The following is a 21,637-nucleotide window of genomic DNA, read 5'->3' on the forward strand; positions in this document are numbered from 1 at the left end:
ATGTTGCATCATTAAGCCTTCGATAGTCAATACAAACGCGCCACCCGATAACTGTCCTTGTTGGGATCAACTCGTTAGCTTCATTGGTTACCACTGTCATTCCTCCTTTCTTTGGCACATGTACTGGACTCACCCATGTGCTATCAGATATTGAGTAAATGATACCAGCATCAAATAGTTTCACCACCTCTTTGTTAACTACTTCTTGCATGTTTGGGTTGAGTCTTCTTTGTTGTTGTATTATTGGTTTAGCTCCTTCTTCTAAATTGATCTTATGAGAACAATAGGCTGGACTAATCCCCTTGATATCCGTGATCTTCCAGGCAATGGCACCTTGTCTCTTCTTTAGAATTTTAACTAAGCCTTCTTTCTCGTGTTTTGCCACGTCGGAAGCAATGATTATTGGCTTTTGTTGTTCTTCTTCTAAGAATGCATACTCCAGGTGTTCGGGAAAGGCTTTCAGCTCGAGTTTGGGTTTTGTGCCAGCCACCACGATGTGGTGATCCTTCCATGTCGTGGTGCTGTGGTTTTTAATTCTAGATCGCGAAAAAAACCTTGCCATGTCGTGACGTTCTTACCACGTCGTGTTGTCTCTTCTATCTCTTGCATTGCTTCGCTGTACTCGCCTTCTTCCAATAACTTCTCCAATTCTTCAAGGTCGAGTTCAGGATCAAAATTTCCTTCATCAAGCACCATAAATCCCTCATTTTCTTTTTCTTTCCAACCCACTAATTCTTTTTCTAATATTTCATCCAACACATTAACGGATGACGCCGTATCATTACTCATCCTTGAATGTTTGATCGCCTGATTAACTCCCAATGTCACCGCTTCCTCTCCAAAATGTAACGTAAGCTTGGATTCCCTTATATCAACTAAAGCTCAGGCAGTGCTCAAAAATGGTCTTCCAAGAATGATCGGGACTTGCTCATCTTCCTCCATATCCAACACAATAAAATCCGTGGGGAAAATGATCTTGTGTACTTTCACTAGTAGGTCTTCATAAATGCCCCTTGGGAAGGTCATAGTCTGATTGGCTAGATGGATAACCATGCGGACCGGTCTCGGTTCAGGAAGATCAAGCTTTTTGAAGAATGAGTATGGCATCAAGTTGACACATGCTCCTGAGTCGGCTAGAGCATGACTTGTTGCTAGATTCATGAATTGGCACGGTAAAGTTATGCTACCTGGATCCCCCTTCTTCTTTGGTAGCATGTTTAGCATTGCAGCAGAGCAAGTTTCATTTAGTACAACTTTTGATAATCCTTCCATTTTCTTGTGGGTTGTTAATAGGTCCTTCAAAAACTTGGCATACTTTGGCATTTCAACTACAGACTCATGGAATGGAATGTTGATTTCAAGAGATTTTATGTGATCTAAGAACTTCCGGTAATCTTCAGCATGCTTCTCTTGAATTGATCTGCTTAGGAAAGAAAGTGGTGGACGATATGTCTTCATCGGCTTGGTATTTTTCTCCTCAGAGTCTTGCCACGCCGTGGTAGATCCACCACGTCGTGGTGATTGCCCAGACTTGTTATCTTTATTTTCTTCTTGTCCTTCCTATTCTGCTTCATGTTCATTTCTGTCAATAGGGGTTAAGTGAGTGATAATTTTCCCACTTCTTGTGGTGATGGCTTGAATGTGTTCTCCTCTCGGGTTTTGTTCGGTATTTCCCTGAAGTCCTCTCGGTGCTCTTTCATTGAATTGCGTAGCTAGTTACCCAAGTTGTTTCTCTATATTTAGGATCGAAGCTTGTTGATTTCTCAAGAGTGCTTACTGGTTTTTCATCATCTCTTATTGTTCCTTCATCATAAGTTGTTGCTCTTTGATTGCTAATTGTTGCTCTTTAATTGCTGCTTCAGTTACCTCGTGCCTTTTTTCAGATACTGCTGCAAATCGAGTGAGCATACTCTCAAAATCAGATTTCTTCTCAACCGTTGGTTCCTGTCTTTGATAAATGCCCCTCCCTCTTTGTTCATACTTTTCTTCCTTGGCCTTTTTATACTCATCATAGGGCAACCACTTCTTCTTAGGCTTTCTCTAGTCTTCATCTAGACGGTCGCCACTTGAGTAGCAAGCTTGGACCTTCCGATTTCCATTTTCATCTAGGTCACATTCCTTGGTTAAATGCGGCCCGTTGCAGTTCTCACATCCAACTCGAATAGCATGGATTGTTTGGTCCATTTTAGTCATTCTTCTATCTGTGCTTTGCAACATTGCCATTACCGCTAACATATCCTCTGAAGCAGCGTTTGCTGAACCCCTTGTCACATCATTCCGTGGATTATGGTATTCTCTACAATGTTTAGAGAATTCTTCGATAATTTGCTTAATCTCCGCCGGATTTTTGTTAGTAAGAGGGCCTTGAGAGTCAAGAAGTTGGCGGGTGGTGACGTTCACCCCATCATAAAAGATCGAGACCTCTTGTTGCACATTGAGGTCATTTTGGGGGCAATTCCTTATTAGACCTTTATACCGTTCCCAAGCTTCATATAATGATTCCCCCAATTGTTGTTCAAATTTGGCGATGACCTTTTTGAGCTTAGCCACCTTGGATGGTGGGCAAAATTGTTCCAAAAATAGTTCACGGATCCGTGCCCATGTTGTTACCGCGCCTGGTGGTAATGCCTTCGTCCAATCTTTTGCAGCTCCCTTAAAAGTGACAGGGAGCATTCGTAACAATACCGTTTCTCTTGGCACATTTGGGATGTTAAAGTAGTCGGCAAGGTCGTTCACTTCATCTAGATGCTTATAAGTATCTTCGTGATCGTTTCCGGTGAAAGGAACCTCCTTCAATGCGGTAAGTATATGCCCTTTGAGTTCAAAAGTTGCAGTGGCGGGAATGGTGGCTTGCACGAGGCCTGGTCCGGTGTTGTGTCGAACTCTCTTCTTGTATGCCTCCATTGAGAGGTCCGCAATGTTGGCCATGGTGTTGTCGGGTTCTTCGTGCTAACTTCCTTCAAAATCAGTAAAACTTTCCTCCTTCTCGGTGTCGTACTCAGTGTCTTCTTTTGTGTTGCTGGACTCCCCCTTTTCTTTCCCTTCTTTTTACCAAAAACCGATTTCAGACTCTTGAAAGGGGAGTTCTTCGGAGTATCTTTGTCGGCCTTGTCCTTATTCTTTCGAAAAATGGATTCCGGGTCTTCGAGTGGTGGAATCAAAGATGAATTTGATCCACAGGTCATAAACGGTCAACAAATAAACAAAGAAAACACGTAAAAGAAAAAAAGCGAAAAATAAAATTCTTATAGTAGCTTTACCACGACGTGGTATAAATCACCACGTCGTAGTGAACCTAAATTACGAAAATACTTAAAATTAAAACTAAACTATAACAGAAAATAGTCCTAACAATAGCAATATAAAGTAATTAAAATTGAGCCGTTCCCCGAGAACAGCGCCAAAAACTTGGTGTGTAATTTAATATGCTTATATTTTATTCAAGTTAATTTTATAAAAATAATTTACTTAACTAGACTATTAAACACACTAGGCAGTGTACCTAATCGTGCAATAGTATAGTAATGGTAAGAATGAATGTCGAACACAAGGAACGGTGTTTAGATTGCTTTATTTTACTATTGACTAATTAATAACTAGATTTAAAGAGAAGGTTTTTTTCCCTAGTTTTGCAAGACTAGATACTTGATTTACTAAACTAACTCTAAATTCACATAAGAAAACTAGAACTAAAACTAAGCAAGTAACAAGTATGAATTACCAAGGCGAGAAAGAGACTTTCGTTCAGCTTCGGATTTGTTGTTATTATGGTTGTTTCATAGAAGTGCAATGGATTTAGTTTCTTTGGCTACCGATTCCTAAGATGAGCAAATTGGCATTCACCAATTTAATCCTTTAGCAAACTAGCTTATTTATTCGGTGATCAAGCGGACAAACTTACAAGTTCACTATTGTTCAGTTCGAGTTGCTTAGACTTATAATTAATTGACCAATTAAATTTATTGATTCAATTCTATATATGATTTTTCGTCATATATTGGCTCCTATACTTTTTTACCCACTTTTCTACTTAACCCTAGGTTTTAATCAAAACTCTAGTCCTACGATTTTGCAAGTCACAAGATCATAAGATTCAAATTCAATTAAGAAAAATAGTCATTCTATCATAATCAAATTCAGCAATAAGCAGATTAAAAGCAGTTATCAAAAATACTTGAGGTTCTTTAATAAGCAAAATTCAACAAATAACCAAATCACTAAGTCCTAACTATGAAATCAACAATGTTTAGTCAACTCATTGTAACACTTTAAAATTTGAAACAATTTTTCACTTTTTAAAACCATAAAATATCATTCACATTCATTTTAAAAACATTGTATCAACATTGTATCAGTACAAAACCCCAAGATCAGAATATATATAAACTCCAATGTGTGTGTACGAATCATGCCAGTGCCTTCTCGCGCTCATCACTAGTACCTGAAACACATAACGCAACAATTGTAAGCATAAATTCTTAGTGAGTTCCCCAAAACACCGCATACAACACATATGCCACTCGAGGCTATAATGCGACCCTTCGGTCGATGTGTCTCATCGGGACCCTCCAGTCTCGTAGCTCGTTGGACCCTGTGGTCCGGTCATAGCTCGTTGGACCCTCCGGTCCGGTCTATGTCATCATACAACATACATATATCACATAGCACATAATCTCATACATAACACATAAGACCCTCTGGTCATCGCATAATACCACTCTAGGTAACGTATAGTGAGAAGACTCACATCGGTGTCTCGGTAAATATATGACTCGAAGAAATGTGATCTAGCCTCCACCTAATCACATAAATAATACTCTCATAAATACAACTGTACTCAACCCTAAAAGTCAACAAGGTCAACGATAAAACTTTGACCCGACTCGTCGAGTGCACTAGGGCGACTCGGCGAGTCTACACGTGTCCATTGACTCTCTTAGTCCCTCTCTTTGCACGTTGAGTACTTCCCCTGACTCGACGAGTTCCACTTGGCATGAATCGCGGAGCCACCCCGACTCAACTCGCCGAGTCTCAAGAACAACTCGGCGAGTTCCGCCTAGAAATCCAGTCCCCCTGACTCACCGAGTTATTCCCTAACTCGACAAGTCCACCCACTGAGTGATTTACGGGAAACCCTCATCCTACTCGTCGAGTCTGTTCTTCGGACTCGGCGAGTTCATGCCATGCACAAACTCCATAGGCCTTCTGAGGTCAGATCTGTTCCATACATTCATAGATCTGGCCTTCCCAAGCATGATAATCACGTAAAGTTTAGACCTTGACACTCATATATCATCTAAATGGTCTAACTTGGTGATTTAGCCCCAAAAATGACATCCCAAGCTCATGGCTCCCAAAATAACCCATAAAGCTCTAAGGTTTAAGGTCTCTGGACCTCTTTGGGTCTAGATCCAGAACATAGACTCGAGAAGGGACCAAATGCTCCACTTATTCATCCTCGAAAAGGGTTAGAAAACCCTAACACTAAGAATCAACATCAAAACTGAAGAAGGTCCGAGCAAAATACCTCAATATGATCTCTAAGAACTCAGAAATCACCACAATCCCTCCTCCTTCAGCCTCCTCTTGCCTTGGTCACCTCCTTCTTGCAAAAACACCCGTAAAAGGATCAAGAATGGTCTCTCCTTCCTCACAAACGCTCTAGATCTCTTAGGTTTCTCTCTGGGGGTTGGTGGCCACAAATGACGGCCCTAAGGGCCTTTAAATAGGTGTCAAACCCTGGAAATTAGGGTTTCATTAAACAGCATGGACTCACCGAGTCCACTCATGAACTCGCCGAGTCCAGCTGTGAACTCGCATACAAATCTGCGACCATACTCGGCGAGTTTAGACGCCAACTCGCCGAGTCTCCTCACAATCCTCAAAAATAAAAGAACAAAATAGGATACCTGGGTATCCGGATGTTACACTCATCCTAGCCAAACGAAATTATTAAGTGTTTAGCTCATGATTTCAGCAAACAAAATCATAAAATCGAGATTCAAAAGTAAAGACATCGTTATTCCTAATGAAAAATCGAAAAGTAGAGTTTAGTTGCCTTGGATCTACTCCGTCTAATACTTGTGATTGAATTCCTCGCTTCCAATGCTTAATTCCAGTTCCTTTGCCTTAAAAAACTTTGAATTCTGCAGAGCCAAAAGTCCCCATTCGGAGGTTTATGTGAGATATTTATACTTCTCCCGAAAGCAGGGCACCATGTCGTGGTGATTGTGTTTATCCTGTATTCTACAAGTCATCGAATCTGATCGGGAATCTTCAAGACACCACGTCGTGGCAGATATTAACACGACATTTTGGGTATATTTTCCTTTATTTTAGAGCTCTAGTCCAAACTTTCAACTCCAAGCTTCCTTAATCCAGCTTCCAGCTTCCTTTTTGCTCCAAACAATTCTTTTAATACCTACAACATGATTCATAGCAAATTAAGTATCTTTTGTTCTAATAAGGGCATAAAAGTAATTATAATATCAGGATATGTTGTATAAATATGTGTATAAATATGCACATATCAGTAGCTAGTTGACATTAATGGGAATCTTTTAGTAGCTGAGGGCAGGGTGAGGTTGGGAACCCAGGAAAGCTTAGGATATGCTCCAGTGAGTTTAGTTGGGTGGTTTGGTAGAGATCGTCTTTCTGTTTAGCAAACATTTTGTATATCGGTAGAGTAAGTGAATCAGAGGATTCAGGAGGATTGCTAAGGAAAGTTTGGATATATGTGGAAGGTAGTATTGGGCCCGTACTACTAAAAGTACAGGATCCATACTCGAATCGGTGAGAGTCTTAGAGAATATGAGAAGCTTATGGGAAGGAGAATTATTGGTTATGCCTTGATCGTGGGAATAGCTGCTTCACAGAATGGGGAGGAGAGCGCATGGGTAGGACCAGGGTTTGGTCCCAGCTCTGGTGGTGAGCCAGTTAGTGGAAGGACAGCCAGGATTTCGAGTTTGCCTTGGATCACTTATATCAGGCTGCAAGGGTTGATTGTACGATTTATTATGCTCTGGGATTTGAAACTATGTCTTGGGAATAGTTTATAGCTAATTTAGAGTAGAGTTTGCTCCAACTACTGTAGTTCAGCCGTTGGCATTTGAGCTAGTGAGTGTATTAGGGAGCGAGACCCTGAATGATATGGATCTCAGATCCGAGGATGGAAGATTGATTAGGAGTACCTCAATGAGAAAGGTTCATGTTAGGTGAATTTTTTGGAGGCTCTCGGGCGGAGACCCAAGAGTTTGGATCAGCTTTTGAGAGGCCAGCATGGTCGGATCCAGTGCAATGCTTGTAGATACTGCACGACGAAGTTTCGTTCCAAGGGTTTGGATTTTCATTGGAATCGGAATGAAGTGTTTCATCATGTTCTCAGGGTGGTCGAGGTAACCCTGGAGGAGGTGGTCAGGATTCCTCCAGATGTTTGCAGATATGCTATCTTCGACCATTTTCGGTGGATATCTGTAACACCCGATTCTTGGTATGTATTTAAATTCAAGTAACTCCATGTTTTGCTCTGGGAATCGGCTAGTTAGAGGCCCAACTCGTCGATTAAACTCAACCTTTGAACGGGGGGTTAAGTGACCTACTCGACGTGACGGGAGACCGACTCGGCGAGTAGGACTGTCTGGATGAAACCCTAATATTTGGGTTTGCACCCTATTTAAAGAACTTATAACACCACAAACCAGCCTCCAGTGTCCCTCCCAACCCAAAAAAAACCCTAACTCGAAACCCTATCCATTATTTTGTATTCTTGAGCTTGTTGGTACCTTTTGTGTGTTTTTGAAGGTGGAAAGGAGGAAGGAAGCTTGGGAGTTCAAGTAGAAGCAAGAAGATCGAGAGGTTTTACTCCATTCTCAGCTCATTCAAGGTGAAAAGCTGGAACCTTGACCATCTATCTCTTAGATATTGATTTGGGGCTATTTCTACCCTTTTTATGAGCATAGTGAAGCCATAATCGTATTTTGTATGTGTTCTTGGTGTTGCACTTCAGATCTGGAACTATTAGGGTCCATAGGGCATAAAGGTGCCAACTTTGTTGGCATAAGCACCCCATACATCTTGTGCACTTCTTTTATGGTCTTTTGAGTCAAAACCCCATGCATGGATGTCAAGATTGGGACTTTACTTATGAAATGGACCTTAGGTGGTCATATCTATGGTTTTGATGCATTAAGATCCGTTATAAGTGACTCGATAGTTTTCATCATAGAGGTACTCAACGAGTCTCTTTGGGAGACTCGGCGAGTCGTGTCTCTTTTTCCCCCAATGTCTTTTGGAAGTGGTTTAGGTTGAGTGGAGGGGACACTCAATCTCTTAGGGGGTTTGTGTTGGACTTGAATATCAAAGGACTCGAAGAGTTCAAGACAATGTCCCAACCACATGAAGATGGACTCGACGAGTTCAAGGAGAACTCAGCGAGTTATAGACTGAACATCTTCATATGGATGAAGATGAACTCGACGAGTTCAAGAATGAACTCAGCGAGTCTGTTGAAGATAGTCTGATGTGTTGTTGAAGGCAAACTCATTGAGCTCTTGCTAGGCTCGACGAGTAGGGACGGGATTATGGCATTTTGTGGATATGGGGACTCAGCGAGTCGAGTCAACCAGATGATTGACCATTGACCAAGATGTTGACCTTGATCTTGTCTTGGACTTGAGTTGACCCTTGTAAGGGTTACAAGTATGAATTGATAAGTTAGAAAAGTTGTTTTGTAGGGATAGAGGATTTAAGGAGAGTTGGTTTCCATACCGAGATCGATGCAGATACTACACGACTTTGAGGTGAGTTTTCTCCTAGTAGGAGTGGGTGTACGGCCACAACGCCGACGCACAAGTAAGAGTATTGGATAGATGACTATCTTTGTGATAATTATCTAGTGTTGATATGAGATATATTTATTGTGCTTGATATGTTTACAGTGCTTGATATGTGTTAGCAGTATTAGGGGTTGAAATAGTCCCCGGTTACCAGTTGAAAGATACCGAAGGGGAGGGTAGCTCCCAGTTACCGGTTGAAAGATACCGAAGGGGAGGTTAGTTCCCAGTTATCTGTTGAAAGATACTGAGGAGGAGCCCAACTCATGGTTATGGCCAACAGTTACCAGTTGAAAGATACTGAAGATTACACATTATTTAGTATGGGTATGATGGGGGAACTCACTAAGCTTTATGCTTACGGTTTTTAGTTTTGGTTTCAGGTACCTCTTCGCCAGCGAGGTAGCAGCACATCACACATTCACACATGATATTCCGCATTTGAGAAACGTGGGATAGTACTCTGATATTATACTATTTAATAATATGGTTTTGAGACTTGTGATTTATGACTTTATGTTTGAAAGGATTTCAATGATGTTTTCTGTTAACTATTTTTTTACAAGTAATATACTTTAAAAAAAATTGGGTCTCGATTTTGGGATGTTACAAGCTGGTATCAGAGCCTTGGTTTGAGGGATTCGGGCACACCATCGGGGGTGTCTGAACTCAAACCGAGGGTTTGATGGATTTTTACAAGAAAAATAGTTTTCTAAAATTTAAAAATAAGGAGTTTGGGAAAGAAGAAGGTATGTGATGCGTGCGACCGACCAAGCTCAAGTAAGTTTCCCCAAGATACCCATACATGCTATGTTATGTTATATGATATGATTATGAGAACTGCATGCTAGACTAGGGCTAGGATCTAGGAAGGATGCCTTATATGCCTGTTGTATGAGTTTATTGAGCTATATGCTAGGGCTGGTTAGTCAGCAATATGGTAGCCTGGTTAGGTTATGCTTGGTAATGGTTACTCAATGCAAGAATGTTCCTTTCTTTGTGCTGATAGGGTTTCGATTAGCTTTAACTAACTAGTAAGTGAATATGTAATAGTATCTGCAAGCTAGTTAGGGAAAGATGGTAAGGACTCCTTGTCCAGCTGATGGCGGAGAGTAGGTTGGAGAGTGCCCTAGGACAAGCCTAGGATGAGATAAGTTTGGAAAGCAGTATTAGTATAAGGGACATGGTGAAGTCGAAGCAATCCTTGAAGAAAGTACGGATAGATGTGGAAGGTAGTATGGGCCCGTACTATTGGAAGCAGAGGATCCGTACTTGAATCAAGGAGGGCTGAGACAGAACCAAGAAACTTGGAGAGTGTGTGAGATCTCTCGAGAGTATGTATGACACTGATGTTTATGTATTTTATTTCAATATGGCGATTACGCGACATGGAGCAGGAGGTTCAGGATCAGGATCAGGCGCGGGTGCGGGATCCGAGCAGGTTGATGACGGGCTATGTAAGTTCATCGCGTCAGAGATCACGAGAGGTATCCTTGAGGTGACCCTGGTCATTTTTAGATCGATCAAAGAGGGGATTATTGAGCTGATGAAGGATCGCCTCCAGACATTCAGGAGTGACTTGGCGTCCAGCTAGTCGGGTTCGCGCACACTGTCCTTCAAGGACTTCAGGGGGAGTGGTACAATAGACTTTCACGGGGTTAAGGACACCATTGTGGCCAGGAGATGGATTGTAGACATCGAGTCTGCACAGTTGACGAGCTTCTGCCTGGAGGGGTAGAAGGTCCGCTTTGCTGTGGGTTGTTTGAGCGATTGAGCTAGGGATTGTTGGGAGTTAGTGAGTGATTCACTGGGGGCCCCAACCATTGAGGCTATGACTTGGTCAGATTTTGTGACCAGGTTCAGGGCTGATATGAGGCAGCTGGTCAAGGAGTTTCTTGATATGAGGCAGGCAGACTACTGAGACTGTAACGGATATCACCACCAAGTTCTGGGAGAGGGCCTTGTTGGTACCTCAGTATGTAAGGGATGAAGAGATGCAGAAGACCCGCTATCATGATATGTTGAGGGCTGACATTCAGGAGCATGTCAGCTATTCTGCTTTCTCGAATCTGGATTCCATGATTGCCAGAGCTAGGGAGAGGGAGATTGATTTAGAGAACCTCAGGAAGAGGAAAGCAGAGACAGGGCAGTTTGTTGGGGTTTCAGGGAAGAAACCCAAGGGATTCAACAGGGCAGGGACCGCTGTGGGAAATGAGGTAGGTCACACGAGGGAGTTTACCGCACTAGGTCGGGATCAGGCTACTATAAGTGCGGTGAGACCAAACATTTTGGCAGGGATTGTACTGCTCCTGCCCCCACTATTCAGATGTCAGACCTGATTAGCTTTCATTGCAATCAGAGGGGCCATAAAAATGCTAACTTTGCCAGGTTGACAGCAACAGCAGCAGCAGCGCCAACGGTGGCACCAACACCAACAATTACACAAGTTACGGATGGCCTGAAGGTCAAGTAAGAGGCTCCAGTGGTGAGGAGCCGAGCTTTCCAGTTGACAGCTGATGAGGCATGCGCCGCACCCGATGTGGTGACAGGTATGGTTTCTTCTCTCTAACTTTTGTTATATGTCGCTACTGATATTGATGTATTATGCTATATGTTTTGTTTATGATCGTTCCATGTGAACGGTATCCCAGTTAAGGTGTTGTTTGATTCAGGTGTTACCCGATCATTTGTCTCTCTTGCGCTTAGCAAGAGGTTTCCTGAGTCGTCGGGCATGTTAGATTGCCCTCTAGAGGTCGAGATTACGGACGACCGGTCAGTGTGAGCGTCAGAGGTTTTCAGAGATTGTGTTTTGAGGTTGTACGAGGAGAACTACTTTGTAGATTTGGTTCCTATACCATTGCGGGGGAACAAGGTTATTTTAGGGATAGATTGGTTGAGCCCCAATGGGGAGGTGATCGACTGTGTGCAACAGTTGGTTTAGAATAGGACCCCAGTTGGGGGAGAACTGGTGATTCAGGGCGAGAGGCCACAATGCGGACTGGATTTATGTTCAATAGCGAGAGCTAAGTGCTACCCCCAACAGGGTTGCACAGGGTTTGTCGTCTATGTTATGGATACTCAGGAGGCGGGTCAGGCGACGGTGAGTGATGTGCCAATGGTACGAGAGTATGAAGATGTATTTCCAGAGGAGTGGCCTGGGATACCTCCAGAGAGGCAAGTGGAGTTTAGGATCGACCTGGTCCCTGGTGCAGCTCTAATAGCCAAGGCACTGTCTGGTTGGCTCCTCCTGAGATGCAGGTTTTGTCTATACAGCTACAGGAGCTGTTAGACAAGCTATTCATCAGACCGAGCAGTTCACCTTGGGGATCCCCGATTCTATTTGTGAAGAAGAAGGACGGGTCGCATCGGATGTGTATAGACTACCGGGAGCTGAATAAGGTAACAGTGAAGAACCGTTACCCACTCCCGAGGATTGATGATCTCTTTGACTAGCTTCATGGATCATCTTGGTTCTCCAATATTGATTTGCATTCAGGATATCATCAGATGAGGGTCAGAGAGGAGGATGTGCAGAAGACTGCATTTCAGACACGATATGCTCACTATGAGTTTGTGGTGATGCCTTTCGGGCTCACCAATTTTCCAGCCGCGTTCATGGATCTCATGAACGGTGTGTGCAGACCGATGTTAGACGATATGTGATAGTTTTCATTGATGACATCTTGGTCTATTCCAAGACTCGGGACCAGCATGAGGAGCACTTGCGGGAGGTGTTGGACACTTGAGGAGGGAGAGCTTTTATGCCAAGTTCTCCAAGTGTGAGTTCTAGTTGCGTGAGGTGCAGTTTCTTGGGCACCTTGTCAACCAGAACGGGATTTTGGTCGACCTGGCCAAAGTGGAGGTAGTGATGAGGTGGGAGGTCCTGACGTATCCATATGAGATTCGAAGCTTCCTGGTACTGGTAGTTTATTATTGAAGATTCATTCAGGACTTCTGCAAGATAGCCGTGTTCTTGACCCGGTTGACCAGGAAAGTCGTGGTGTTTCGTTGGGGGCCTGAGCAGCAGGCCACATTTGAGATATTGAGACAGAGGTTGTGCGAGGTGCCAATCTTAGCCCTGGCAGAGGGCGTGGAGGATTTTGTTGTGTATTGCGATGCATCCATCTCTGGTTTGGGCACGGTATTGATGCAAAGGGGGCATGTTATCGCCTACGCTTCGAGGCAGCTGAAGCCTCATGAGGCGAACTATCCAACACATGACTTGGAGTTGGGGGCAGTTGTTTTCGCCCACAAGATTTGGCGCCGTTACCTCTATGGGGTTCGATGTACTATTTACATGGACCATAAGAGTTTGAGGTACCTTATAGATCAGCCGAATCTGAACATGAGGCAGCGTCGGTGGCTTGATGTGGTGAAGGATTACGATTGTGAGATCCTATACCACCCGAAGAAGGCCAATGTCGTGGCCGATGAGCTTAGCCGCAAGGCAGCGCCGATCAGATACATCTGCATGAGGATGACCGTGGTGACTCCGCTGTTGGAGTGGATTCGAGAGGCCCAGCAGGAGGCTATGAAGGAGGAACATCGTAAGAGTGAGCGTATTATGGGCCAGGTTTCCTCCTTCGATTATGACAGTCGGGGATTGTTGACTCTACACCGTAGTGTGTGGGTCCCATATCATGGAGGTGTGTGCCAGGTATTGATGGAGGAGGCGCACAAATCCAAGTTTTCTATCCATCCCGGGGCGACGAAGATGTACACAGATCTTCCTCTTGATTATTAGTGGCCCTGCATGAAGAAAGATGTAGCTTGGTTCGTTGAGAGATGTCTGACATGCAGGAAGGTCAAGGCCGAGCACCAGAGGCCTCACGGCAAGACCCAACTATTGGATATTCCACTGTGGAAATGGGCAGATATCACTATGGATTTCATCACCAAGCTTCCCAGGACCGCGCGAGGAGTGGATTCGATTTGGTTCATCGTGGATCGCTTGACCAAGAGCGCCCATTTCATTTCGATTCAGGAGAGCATTTCGGCTGAGAAGTTGGCCGACATCTATATCAGAGAGGTAGTGGCTCAGCATGGGGTGCCAGTTTTGGTGATTTCCGACAGGGATGTGTGGTTCACTTCCAGGTTCTGGAAGAAGTTTCATGACGAGCTGGGTAATCGTCTGCATTTTAGCACCGCTTTTCATCCACAGACGGATGGTCAGAGTGAGCAGACCATCCAGACTCTGGAGGATATGTTGCGGGCATGTGTTTTAGAATTTGGAGGTAGTTGGGACACTTACCTTGCTTTGGCTGAGTTTTCCTATAATAACAACTATCATGCGAGTATTGACTATCCTCCCTTCGAGATGTCGTACAGGAGGACATGCAGGACCCCGATATGCTGGGGTGAGGTTGGCTAGAGGGTCATGGGGAGTAACGAAGTGGTACTCAAGACTACAAAAAGGATCCAACAGGTGCGGAGTAGGCTTTAGACTGCTCAGAGTCGACATAAAAGTTATGCTGACAGGTGTCGTTCGGACTTGGAGTTCCAGGTCGGGGATGTGGTGCTCCTAAAGGTGTCACCTTGGAAAGGTGTTATTCGGTTCAGGAAGCAGGGCAAGTTGGGCCCCAGGTACATTGGACCTTTCAGGGTCATCGCCCGGGTGGAGAAGGTGGCATATAGGTTAGACATGCAAGCCAAACACATTCAAATTCATAGCACTTTCACGTCTCCCAGTTATGGAAGTGTCTGGTGGACGATTCGGTAGTGGTGCCCTTGGAGGATATTCAGGTGGATGACAGCCTGAATTACATTGAATGGCCTGTGGCGATCGTCGCCAGGAAGTCGAAGGATCTAAGGAACAAGAGTGTGGAGCTGGTGAAGGTCTCAAGGGCTCGGAATGGACTTGGGAGCCGGAAGATGAGATAAGGGAGCACTACCTCGAGCTTTTTCAAGACTCAGCAGCAGAATTCGAGGACAAAGTCTAAAATAAGTGAGGGAGATTTGTAACACCCGGTTCCTGGTACGTATTTAAATTCAAGTAACTCCATGTTTTGCTCTGGGACTCAGCGAGTTGGAGGCCCAACTCGTCGAGTAGACTCGACCTTTGAACGGGGGGTTAAGTGACCTACTCGACGAGTTGGGAGACTGACTCGGCGAGTAGGACTATCTGGATGAAACCCTAATATTTGGGTTTGCACCCTATTTAAACAAATGATAATTCCAAAAACTAGCCTCCATTGTCCCTCCCAACCCAGAGAAAACCCTAACTCGAAACCCTAGTCATTATTGTGTGTTCTTGAGCTTGTTTATACCTTTTGTGTGTTTTTGAGGGTGGAAAGGAGGAACTAATCTTGGGAGTTCAAGTAGAAGCAAGAAGATCCAGAGGTTTTACTCCATTCTCAGCTCATTCAAGGTGAAAAGTTGGAACCTTGACAATCTATCTCTTAGATTTTGATTTGGGGCTATTTTTACCGTTTTTATGAGCATAGTGAAGCCATAATCGGATTTTGTATGTGTGCTTGGTGTTTCACTTCAGATCTAGAACTATTGGTGGTCCATAGGGCATAAAGGTGCCAACTTTGTTGGCATAAGCACCCAATGCATCTTGTAGACTTCTTTTATCGTCTTTAGAGTCAAAAACCCCATGCATGGATGTCAAGATTGGGACTTTACTTATGAAATGGACCTTAGGAGGTCAGATCTATGGCTTTGATGCATTAAGACTCATTACAATTGACTGGATAGTTTTGATCATAGAGGTACTCGATGAGTCTCTTGGGAGACTCTGCGAGTCGGGTCTCTTTTTCCCCCAATATCTTCTGGAAGTGGTTTTGGTTGAGTGGAGGGGACACTCAACCTGTTAGGGGGTTTGTGTTGGACTTGAAGATCAAAGGACTCGACGAGTTCGAGAACAAACTCGACGAGTTCAAGACAATGTCCCAACCACATGAAGATGGACTCGACGAGTTCAAGGAGAACTCGGTGAGTCATAGACTGAACACCTTCATATGGATGAAGAAGAACTCGACGAGTTCAAGAACGAACTCGGAGAGTCGGTTGAAGATAGTCCGATGTGGTGTTGAAGGAGAATTCGTCGAGATCTTGCTAGGCTCGACGAGTAGGGACGGGATTATGGCATTTTGTGGATATGGGGACTCGGTGAGTTAGTGGACCAACTCGGCGAGTCAAGTCAACCAGATGATTGAGCATTGACCAAGGTTTTGACCTTGACCTTGTCTTAGACTTGAGTTACCCCTTGTAAGGGTTACGAGTATGAATTGATAAGTTAGAAAAGTTGTTGTGTACGGATTGAGTATTCGAGGATAGTAGGTTTTCATACCGAGATCGGTGCAGATACTACATGACTTTGAGGTGAGTTTTGTCCTAGTAGGAGTGGGTCTACGGCCACAATGCCGGCTCACAAGTAAGAGTATTAGATAGATGATTGTCTTTGGGATAATTATCTAGTGTTGATATATGATATGATTATTGTGCTTGATATGTTTGCATTCCTTGATATGTGTTAGCAGTATTAGGGGGTAAAATAGTCCCCGGTTACCGGTTGAAAGATACCGAAGGGGAGGGTAGCTCCCAGCTACCGGTTGAAAGATACCGAAGGGGAGTTTAGTTCCCGGTTACCTGTTGAAAGAAAGTAAGGAGGAGCCCATCTCCTGGCTATGCCCGACAGTTACCGGTTGAAAGATACCAAAGATTATGCATTATTTAGTATGGGTATGATGGGCAACTCACTAAGGGGAAGGAGTCGGCAGGGTTGCAGCGCATCACACATTCACACATGATATTCCGCATTTGAGAAACCTGAGATTGTACTATGATATTATAATATTCACTAATATGGTTTCGAGACTTGTTATTTGTGAATTTATATTTGAAAGGATTTCAATGATGTTTTCCGTTAACTGTTTTTTACCAGTAATATACTTTAAAACAAAAAAAAATGGGTCTTGATTTTGGGATGGTACAATATCGGGTATCTGTATCGCTTGGGAATGATGATAAGTTAGATATTGGGTCGGTTTTCTACTATTGTTTGGGTTAGCAAGGGTTGTCAGATGCCTTTTAGAATGTCAGGGAATCTTTGACAGATGTTCAGACGGTTGTATCTCGCAGAGCGGATTCCGCATGTACCGTGACTGCTCCGAGTCGTTGTCTGAATCTTTTCAGTGATTTGGGTTGCTACAGGTGTAGCAGGTTTGGTCACGTCTTCAGGGATTGCCCATTGGGAGCAAGCCCATTATATTTTCGTTGTGTTCAGGTGGACGACATGGACGTCGACTGTCTGACAATCAGGGAGGAGCAGTGCGTGCACCTACTCCAGTCATTTTCGGGGTTGGTTCAAGGACTTGAAAGAGGGGGTTATGACTATTTTTCAGTAGCCTTAGTATTTATGTTTGGAAGATCCATCGGGATTGCCGAGGGAAGAGATAGTTGCCGCTGAATTTTTGGTTAGACTATCCGTTCGTTGGACTCTGAGATTTGAGCGTGATATCACTTTTAAGCATTTGAAGTCATTGATGTTGTTAGGACACAAGAAGTGTTAGCTGGATTTCAGCAAGTGTGCTATTTGGACAGTGATACTTTTGGTGTGCTAGATTTGGTAAGCACCAATCGTCAACAAGGTGACTATTGGAATGTAAGGAGGATTGGGAATCCTTCAATTTTCGTGTGCCTATCAGACATAGTTGAATCTAAGTGGGGGAGAACTGTCTAGGTATCTAGGACAGAAGCAAGGGTGAAAGTGTGGAAAGACTACGGTGGAGCCGTAGCATTCACTAATGGTCATTTAGGATATAGTGTTGTAAGACTGCCGGGGGGGGGGGGGGCGTAGAATTCACTAGCAGTAGAGAGTTTTCTAAGTCTGCGGAGGTGTTGTAGCATTCACAGATTCTTCCAAGTGATTTGGACTAGGGTAGGCAAGTCCGCATGGTTGTTGGGGAGCCACAACTTAGTTAGAAGCAGGACCAGAGGTGATTAATCGATTAGTTATCTAGGGGAGAGCCCGAGCGAGTATGTTAATTCAGGTTGGAACCGGTAGAGACTATTGAGACAAGGGTTGGATCTTGAGACACATGATCATGTGGTTGAGTACTGCATGTTATAGTAGGGCTACGGTTGGGAATGCAACATATGCACGTTAAATTAGGTCTGTAGAAAATTATGTAAAAGGCTCACAAGGACCCAAGAAACTTTGGGTTCCTAAATTTGCTTAATTTTTGTAGGTTATGCGAGACGAGCAGTTTGATGATGAATGGTACATAGACAGTGGCTGCTCACGTCACATGACAGGAAGAAAGGAGGAGCTGAGGGAATTTCGGTCCCTTCGAGATGGTGGATGTGTCAAGTATGGTAATAATTCTTTTGTCACAATCAAAGGCTATGGCATGATTACCAATGGTGATTTCTCAATACAAAAAGTGGCATACGTTAAAGGTCTACAACACAACCTCATTAGTGTTTCTCAACTAGTGGTCGGTACTGGGTTAAAGGTTTCGTTCGATGATGATGGCTCAGAGATTATTGAAAAGAAGATGAACAATATTTTGTTAAAATCGAAGCGAAAAGGAGAGATGTATCCTTTGAATCTCAATCCCATACGAGGAAAACCAACAGTCTGCTTGTTAACAAAGGCTCACTCAGACGAAAGCTGGCTTTGGCACCGAAGACTCTCCCATATCAACTTCAAAAACATCAACAAGCTAGTGCTTGAGGATCATGTTCGAGGTCTTCCAGTTCTGAAGTTTGATAAAGAACACTTGTGTGCTACTTGTGAAATGGGAAAACAAAGTCGACAAAGTCACCCTTCTCGAGTCAATACAAAAATTATTGAACCACTAGAATTACTTCACATTGATCTATGTGATCCATCTTCAATCGAGAGTATTGGTGGAAAAAGGTATATACTCGTTATAATGGATGATTTCTCTCGATTTACCTGGGTGTTCTTTTTGAGGCAAAAATCAGAGGCCACTCCGAAGCTTCGACTCTTTATCAAGCAGATAGAAGTTCAACTACGAAAGGTAGTTCGAAACATCAGAAGCGACAACGAGTTGGAGTTCAAGAACAAAGAATTTGAAGATTTTCTTGTAGAAAAGGGGACAACTCACAACTTTGACGTCAAAGCAGATGAAGGAATCTTTTTAGGTTTCTAACTCCAAAGCATACACAGTCTTAAACAAGCGTTCGAAGAAAATCAAAGAAATTTACTATGTCACCTTCGATGATAACTACGTTAAAAAACTCAAGACAACCGAAGGTTCTGCGGAGGAGATTTTTCCTAAATCTGGTCAAGCTACAATACCAATCTCAAACCTCTTTGAGCAACACATGTAGCTATTCAATGAACCAGAAAAGGTTATTCACTCTGAGTCAAAAGCTGCACATAACAAGTTCGACAACCTGAAGAAGATAATCGATGACGCGGCAAAGAAAATGGCAGATGAACAACCACAAGCAACCGAACAGTCTAATTCAAGCGACCCTCCCAGAGATAGTTCTTATGGTCAGAGGGGGGGGGGGGGTTTGTCTCTTCCAAATAACCAAGATTCATCATTCCAGGGGGAGATTCCATCATCATCAACACCAACCGAAAGCCAAGTCCAATGAAAGAATTCTGAGCCTGAACTGGAGTAAGTATCATCGTTCGAGGGGGAGAATGCAAATTCAAACGATGATGATACTCAATCAGAACTCAAAGAAGAGGTGGATGCTGAACTGGATCCCTCTTAAGATCCTAATTACCCACCACTCACCAAATGGACCAAATATCATCCTCAAACACAAATTATTGGTAAACCATCAGAAAAAGTTATCACACGTTCTCAACTGAAAGCGAAACAAACTAAACTATTCTCTAAAGTGGAATTTTGCATGTTTAATTCGTTCGTCTCCAAGGTTGAACCAAATACGATCAACATTGCACTCGATCATTCTGATTGGGCACAGGCCATGTAGGACGAACTCAATGTGTTCGAGCAAAACAAAGTGTGGAAACTGATTCCAACACCAAAGGATGCTTCTGTGGTTGGACTTAAGTGGGTTTTCAGGAACAAGATTGGTTGTGAAAGGTTATTGTCAAGAAGAAGACATTGATTATGAAGAGACCTTCACTCCCGTACCAAGGCTGGAGTCAGTTTGTATTTTTCTTGCCTATGATGCACACAAGAACTTTGAAGTATACCAAATGGATGTGAAGTGTGCCTTCTTAAATGGAGAACTGGAAGAGACGTTGTATGTAAAGCAACCACCGGGTTTCGTGAACGAGAAGTACCCAGGTCACTGCTACATTCTGGACAAGGCAATCTATGGTCTCAAGCTAGCACCAAGGGCATGGTATGAAACTCTAACTAGATTTCTTAAAATGTCCAAGTTTAAACAAGGTTCGGTTGACCAAACCTTCTTTCGAAAGAAAGAGGGTGACCACCTTATGATAGTTCAAATTTACGTTGATGATATCATCTTCGGCTCCACTAATCCTAGCTTAACTGTTGAATTTAGGAAGTTGATGGAGACTAAATTTGAAATGAGCTCAATGGGTCCGATTAACTTTTTCCTTGGCTTGAACATTAGACAGGGACCCGAGGGCATTTTCATATATCAAGAGGCTTACACAAAGACCTTGCTTGCCAATTTTGGATTGTCAGGTGATTCGAAAGTTAAAGTTTCAATGGCGTTCAACACAAAGTTAACACAATCTCTGGACAAACCGGCTGCTGACATGACCATCTATCATCAAATGATAGGGTCGCTAATGTATCTAATAGCAAGTCGACCAGACATAATGTTTTCTGTTTACTATTGTGCTAGGTTTCAAGCTAATCCACGCGAACCTCACTTGCTAGCTGTGAAGAATATCTTTCGATACTTGAAGCAAACCTCTTCGCTCGGCCTATGGTACCCAACCAAGTCTGGGTTCTTTGTCCAAGCATGCTCAGATGTTGATCTTAAAGGATGTGGACTGGACCGAAAGAGTACCACTGGAGGATGCCAATTTCTGGATGGAAAACTAGTTAGGTGGCAGTCAAAGAAGCAAACATGTGTCTCACTCTCAACTGCCGAAGTTGAATACATAGCTGCAGCATCGTACACATCTCAGGTCATTTGGATACAAAGTCAACTTCGAGACTATGTCCTAAACATCAATAACATCTCACTATATTGTAACTCAGGTAGCACAATTAGGATTTGTCATAACCCAGTACAACACTTAAAGACGAAACACATAGCACTGATATATCACTTCATCAAAGATCATGTGGAAGACGGTAATGTTGAAATTCACTTGTTAGGACCACTGATCAATTGGCTGGCATCTTTACTAAAGCCTTGCTTGAAACCAATTTTAATAAAATTCTACAAGGCTTAGGAATGATGGAAGTTGAATCTGTACCAAAGTCACTTTCGCCTCAATAAAAGTTGGAAGTGAAATAGAGCGAACGCTCGGTCCATTTCAGGTTCGGTCTTATTGGACTCGGTTCGTTTCTCTATTTACAAGTGACAGTTTCAGTTGTATGTATGTATACACTCTTTTCTTATAACTTATTTTATGTTTTTCCTTTACTTTTCATAAAATCCAAAATTTCTATTTTTATTTCTGCTTTTATTTCTTTTTCAGAAAATCTTTTAAAATCCAAAAATATTTTTCATTTCTGTCTTTATTTCTTTTCATAAAACGCAAACCATAATTCAAAAATAATTTTCTTTATTATAAAATTATTCATTCATTATCTAATCAATGTATAAGGATGTTTCTTAATGACAAAGCTGGGACAGGTATCATTCTTTATCTCTATAATTAGCTAAGTGTCCCTAGAAGCATGATGCTATATGTTGAC

General features: G+C 43.0%; 1 protein-coding gene and 1 non-coding gene across 2 annotated transcripts; one reads left to right on the forward strand and one right to left on the reverse strand.

Annotated features, from left to right (window-relative positions):
- Window positions 1-882: 882 nt before the first annotated feature.
- Window positions 883-1,458, reverse strand: LOC145064679 (uncharacterized). Its single transcript, XM_079012082.1, has one exon. The coding sequence runs from the start codon at window positions 1,456-1,458 to the stop codon at window positions 883-885; it is 576 nt and encodes a 191-aa protein (XP_078868208.1).
- A 979-nt stretch (window positions 1,459-2,437) lies between these two features.
- Window positions 2,438-2,544, forward strand: LOC145065126 (small nucleolar RNA R71). Its single transcript, XR_013688276.1, has one exon. It is a non-coding gene; the product is annotated as a small nucleolar RNA R71 (small nucleolar RNA).
- The last annotated feature ends 19,093 nt before the right edge of the window (window positions 2,545-21,637 follow it).

Source organism: Lactuca serriola, chromosome 7 (genome assembly GCF_051521515.1).
Source record: "Lactuca serriola cultivar US96UC23 chromosome 7, Lser_US96UC23_V15, whole genome shotgun sequence".
Taxonomy (NCBI): Eukaryota; Viridiplantae; Streptophyta; class Magnoliopsida; order Asterales; family Asteraceae; genus Lactuca; species Lactuca serriola.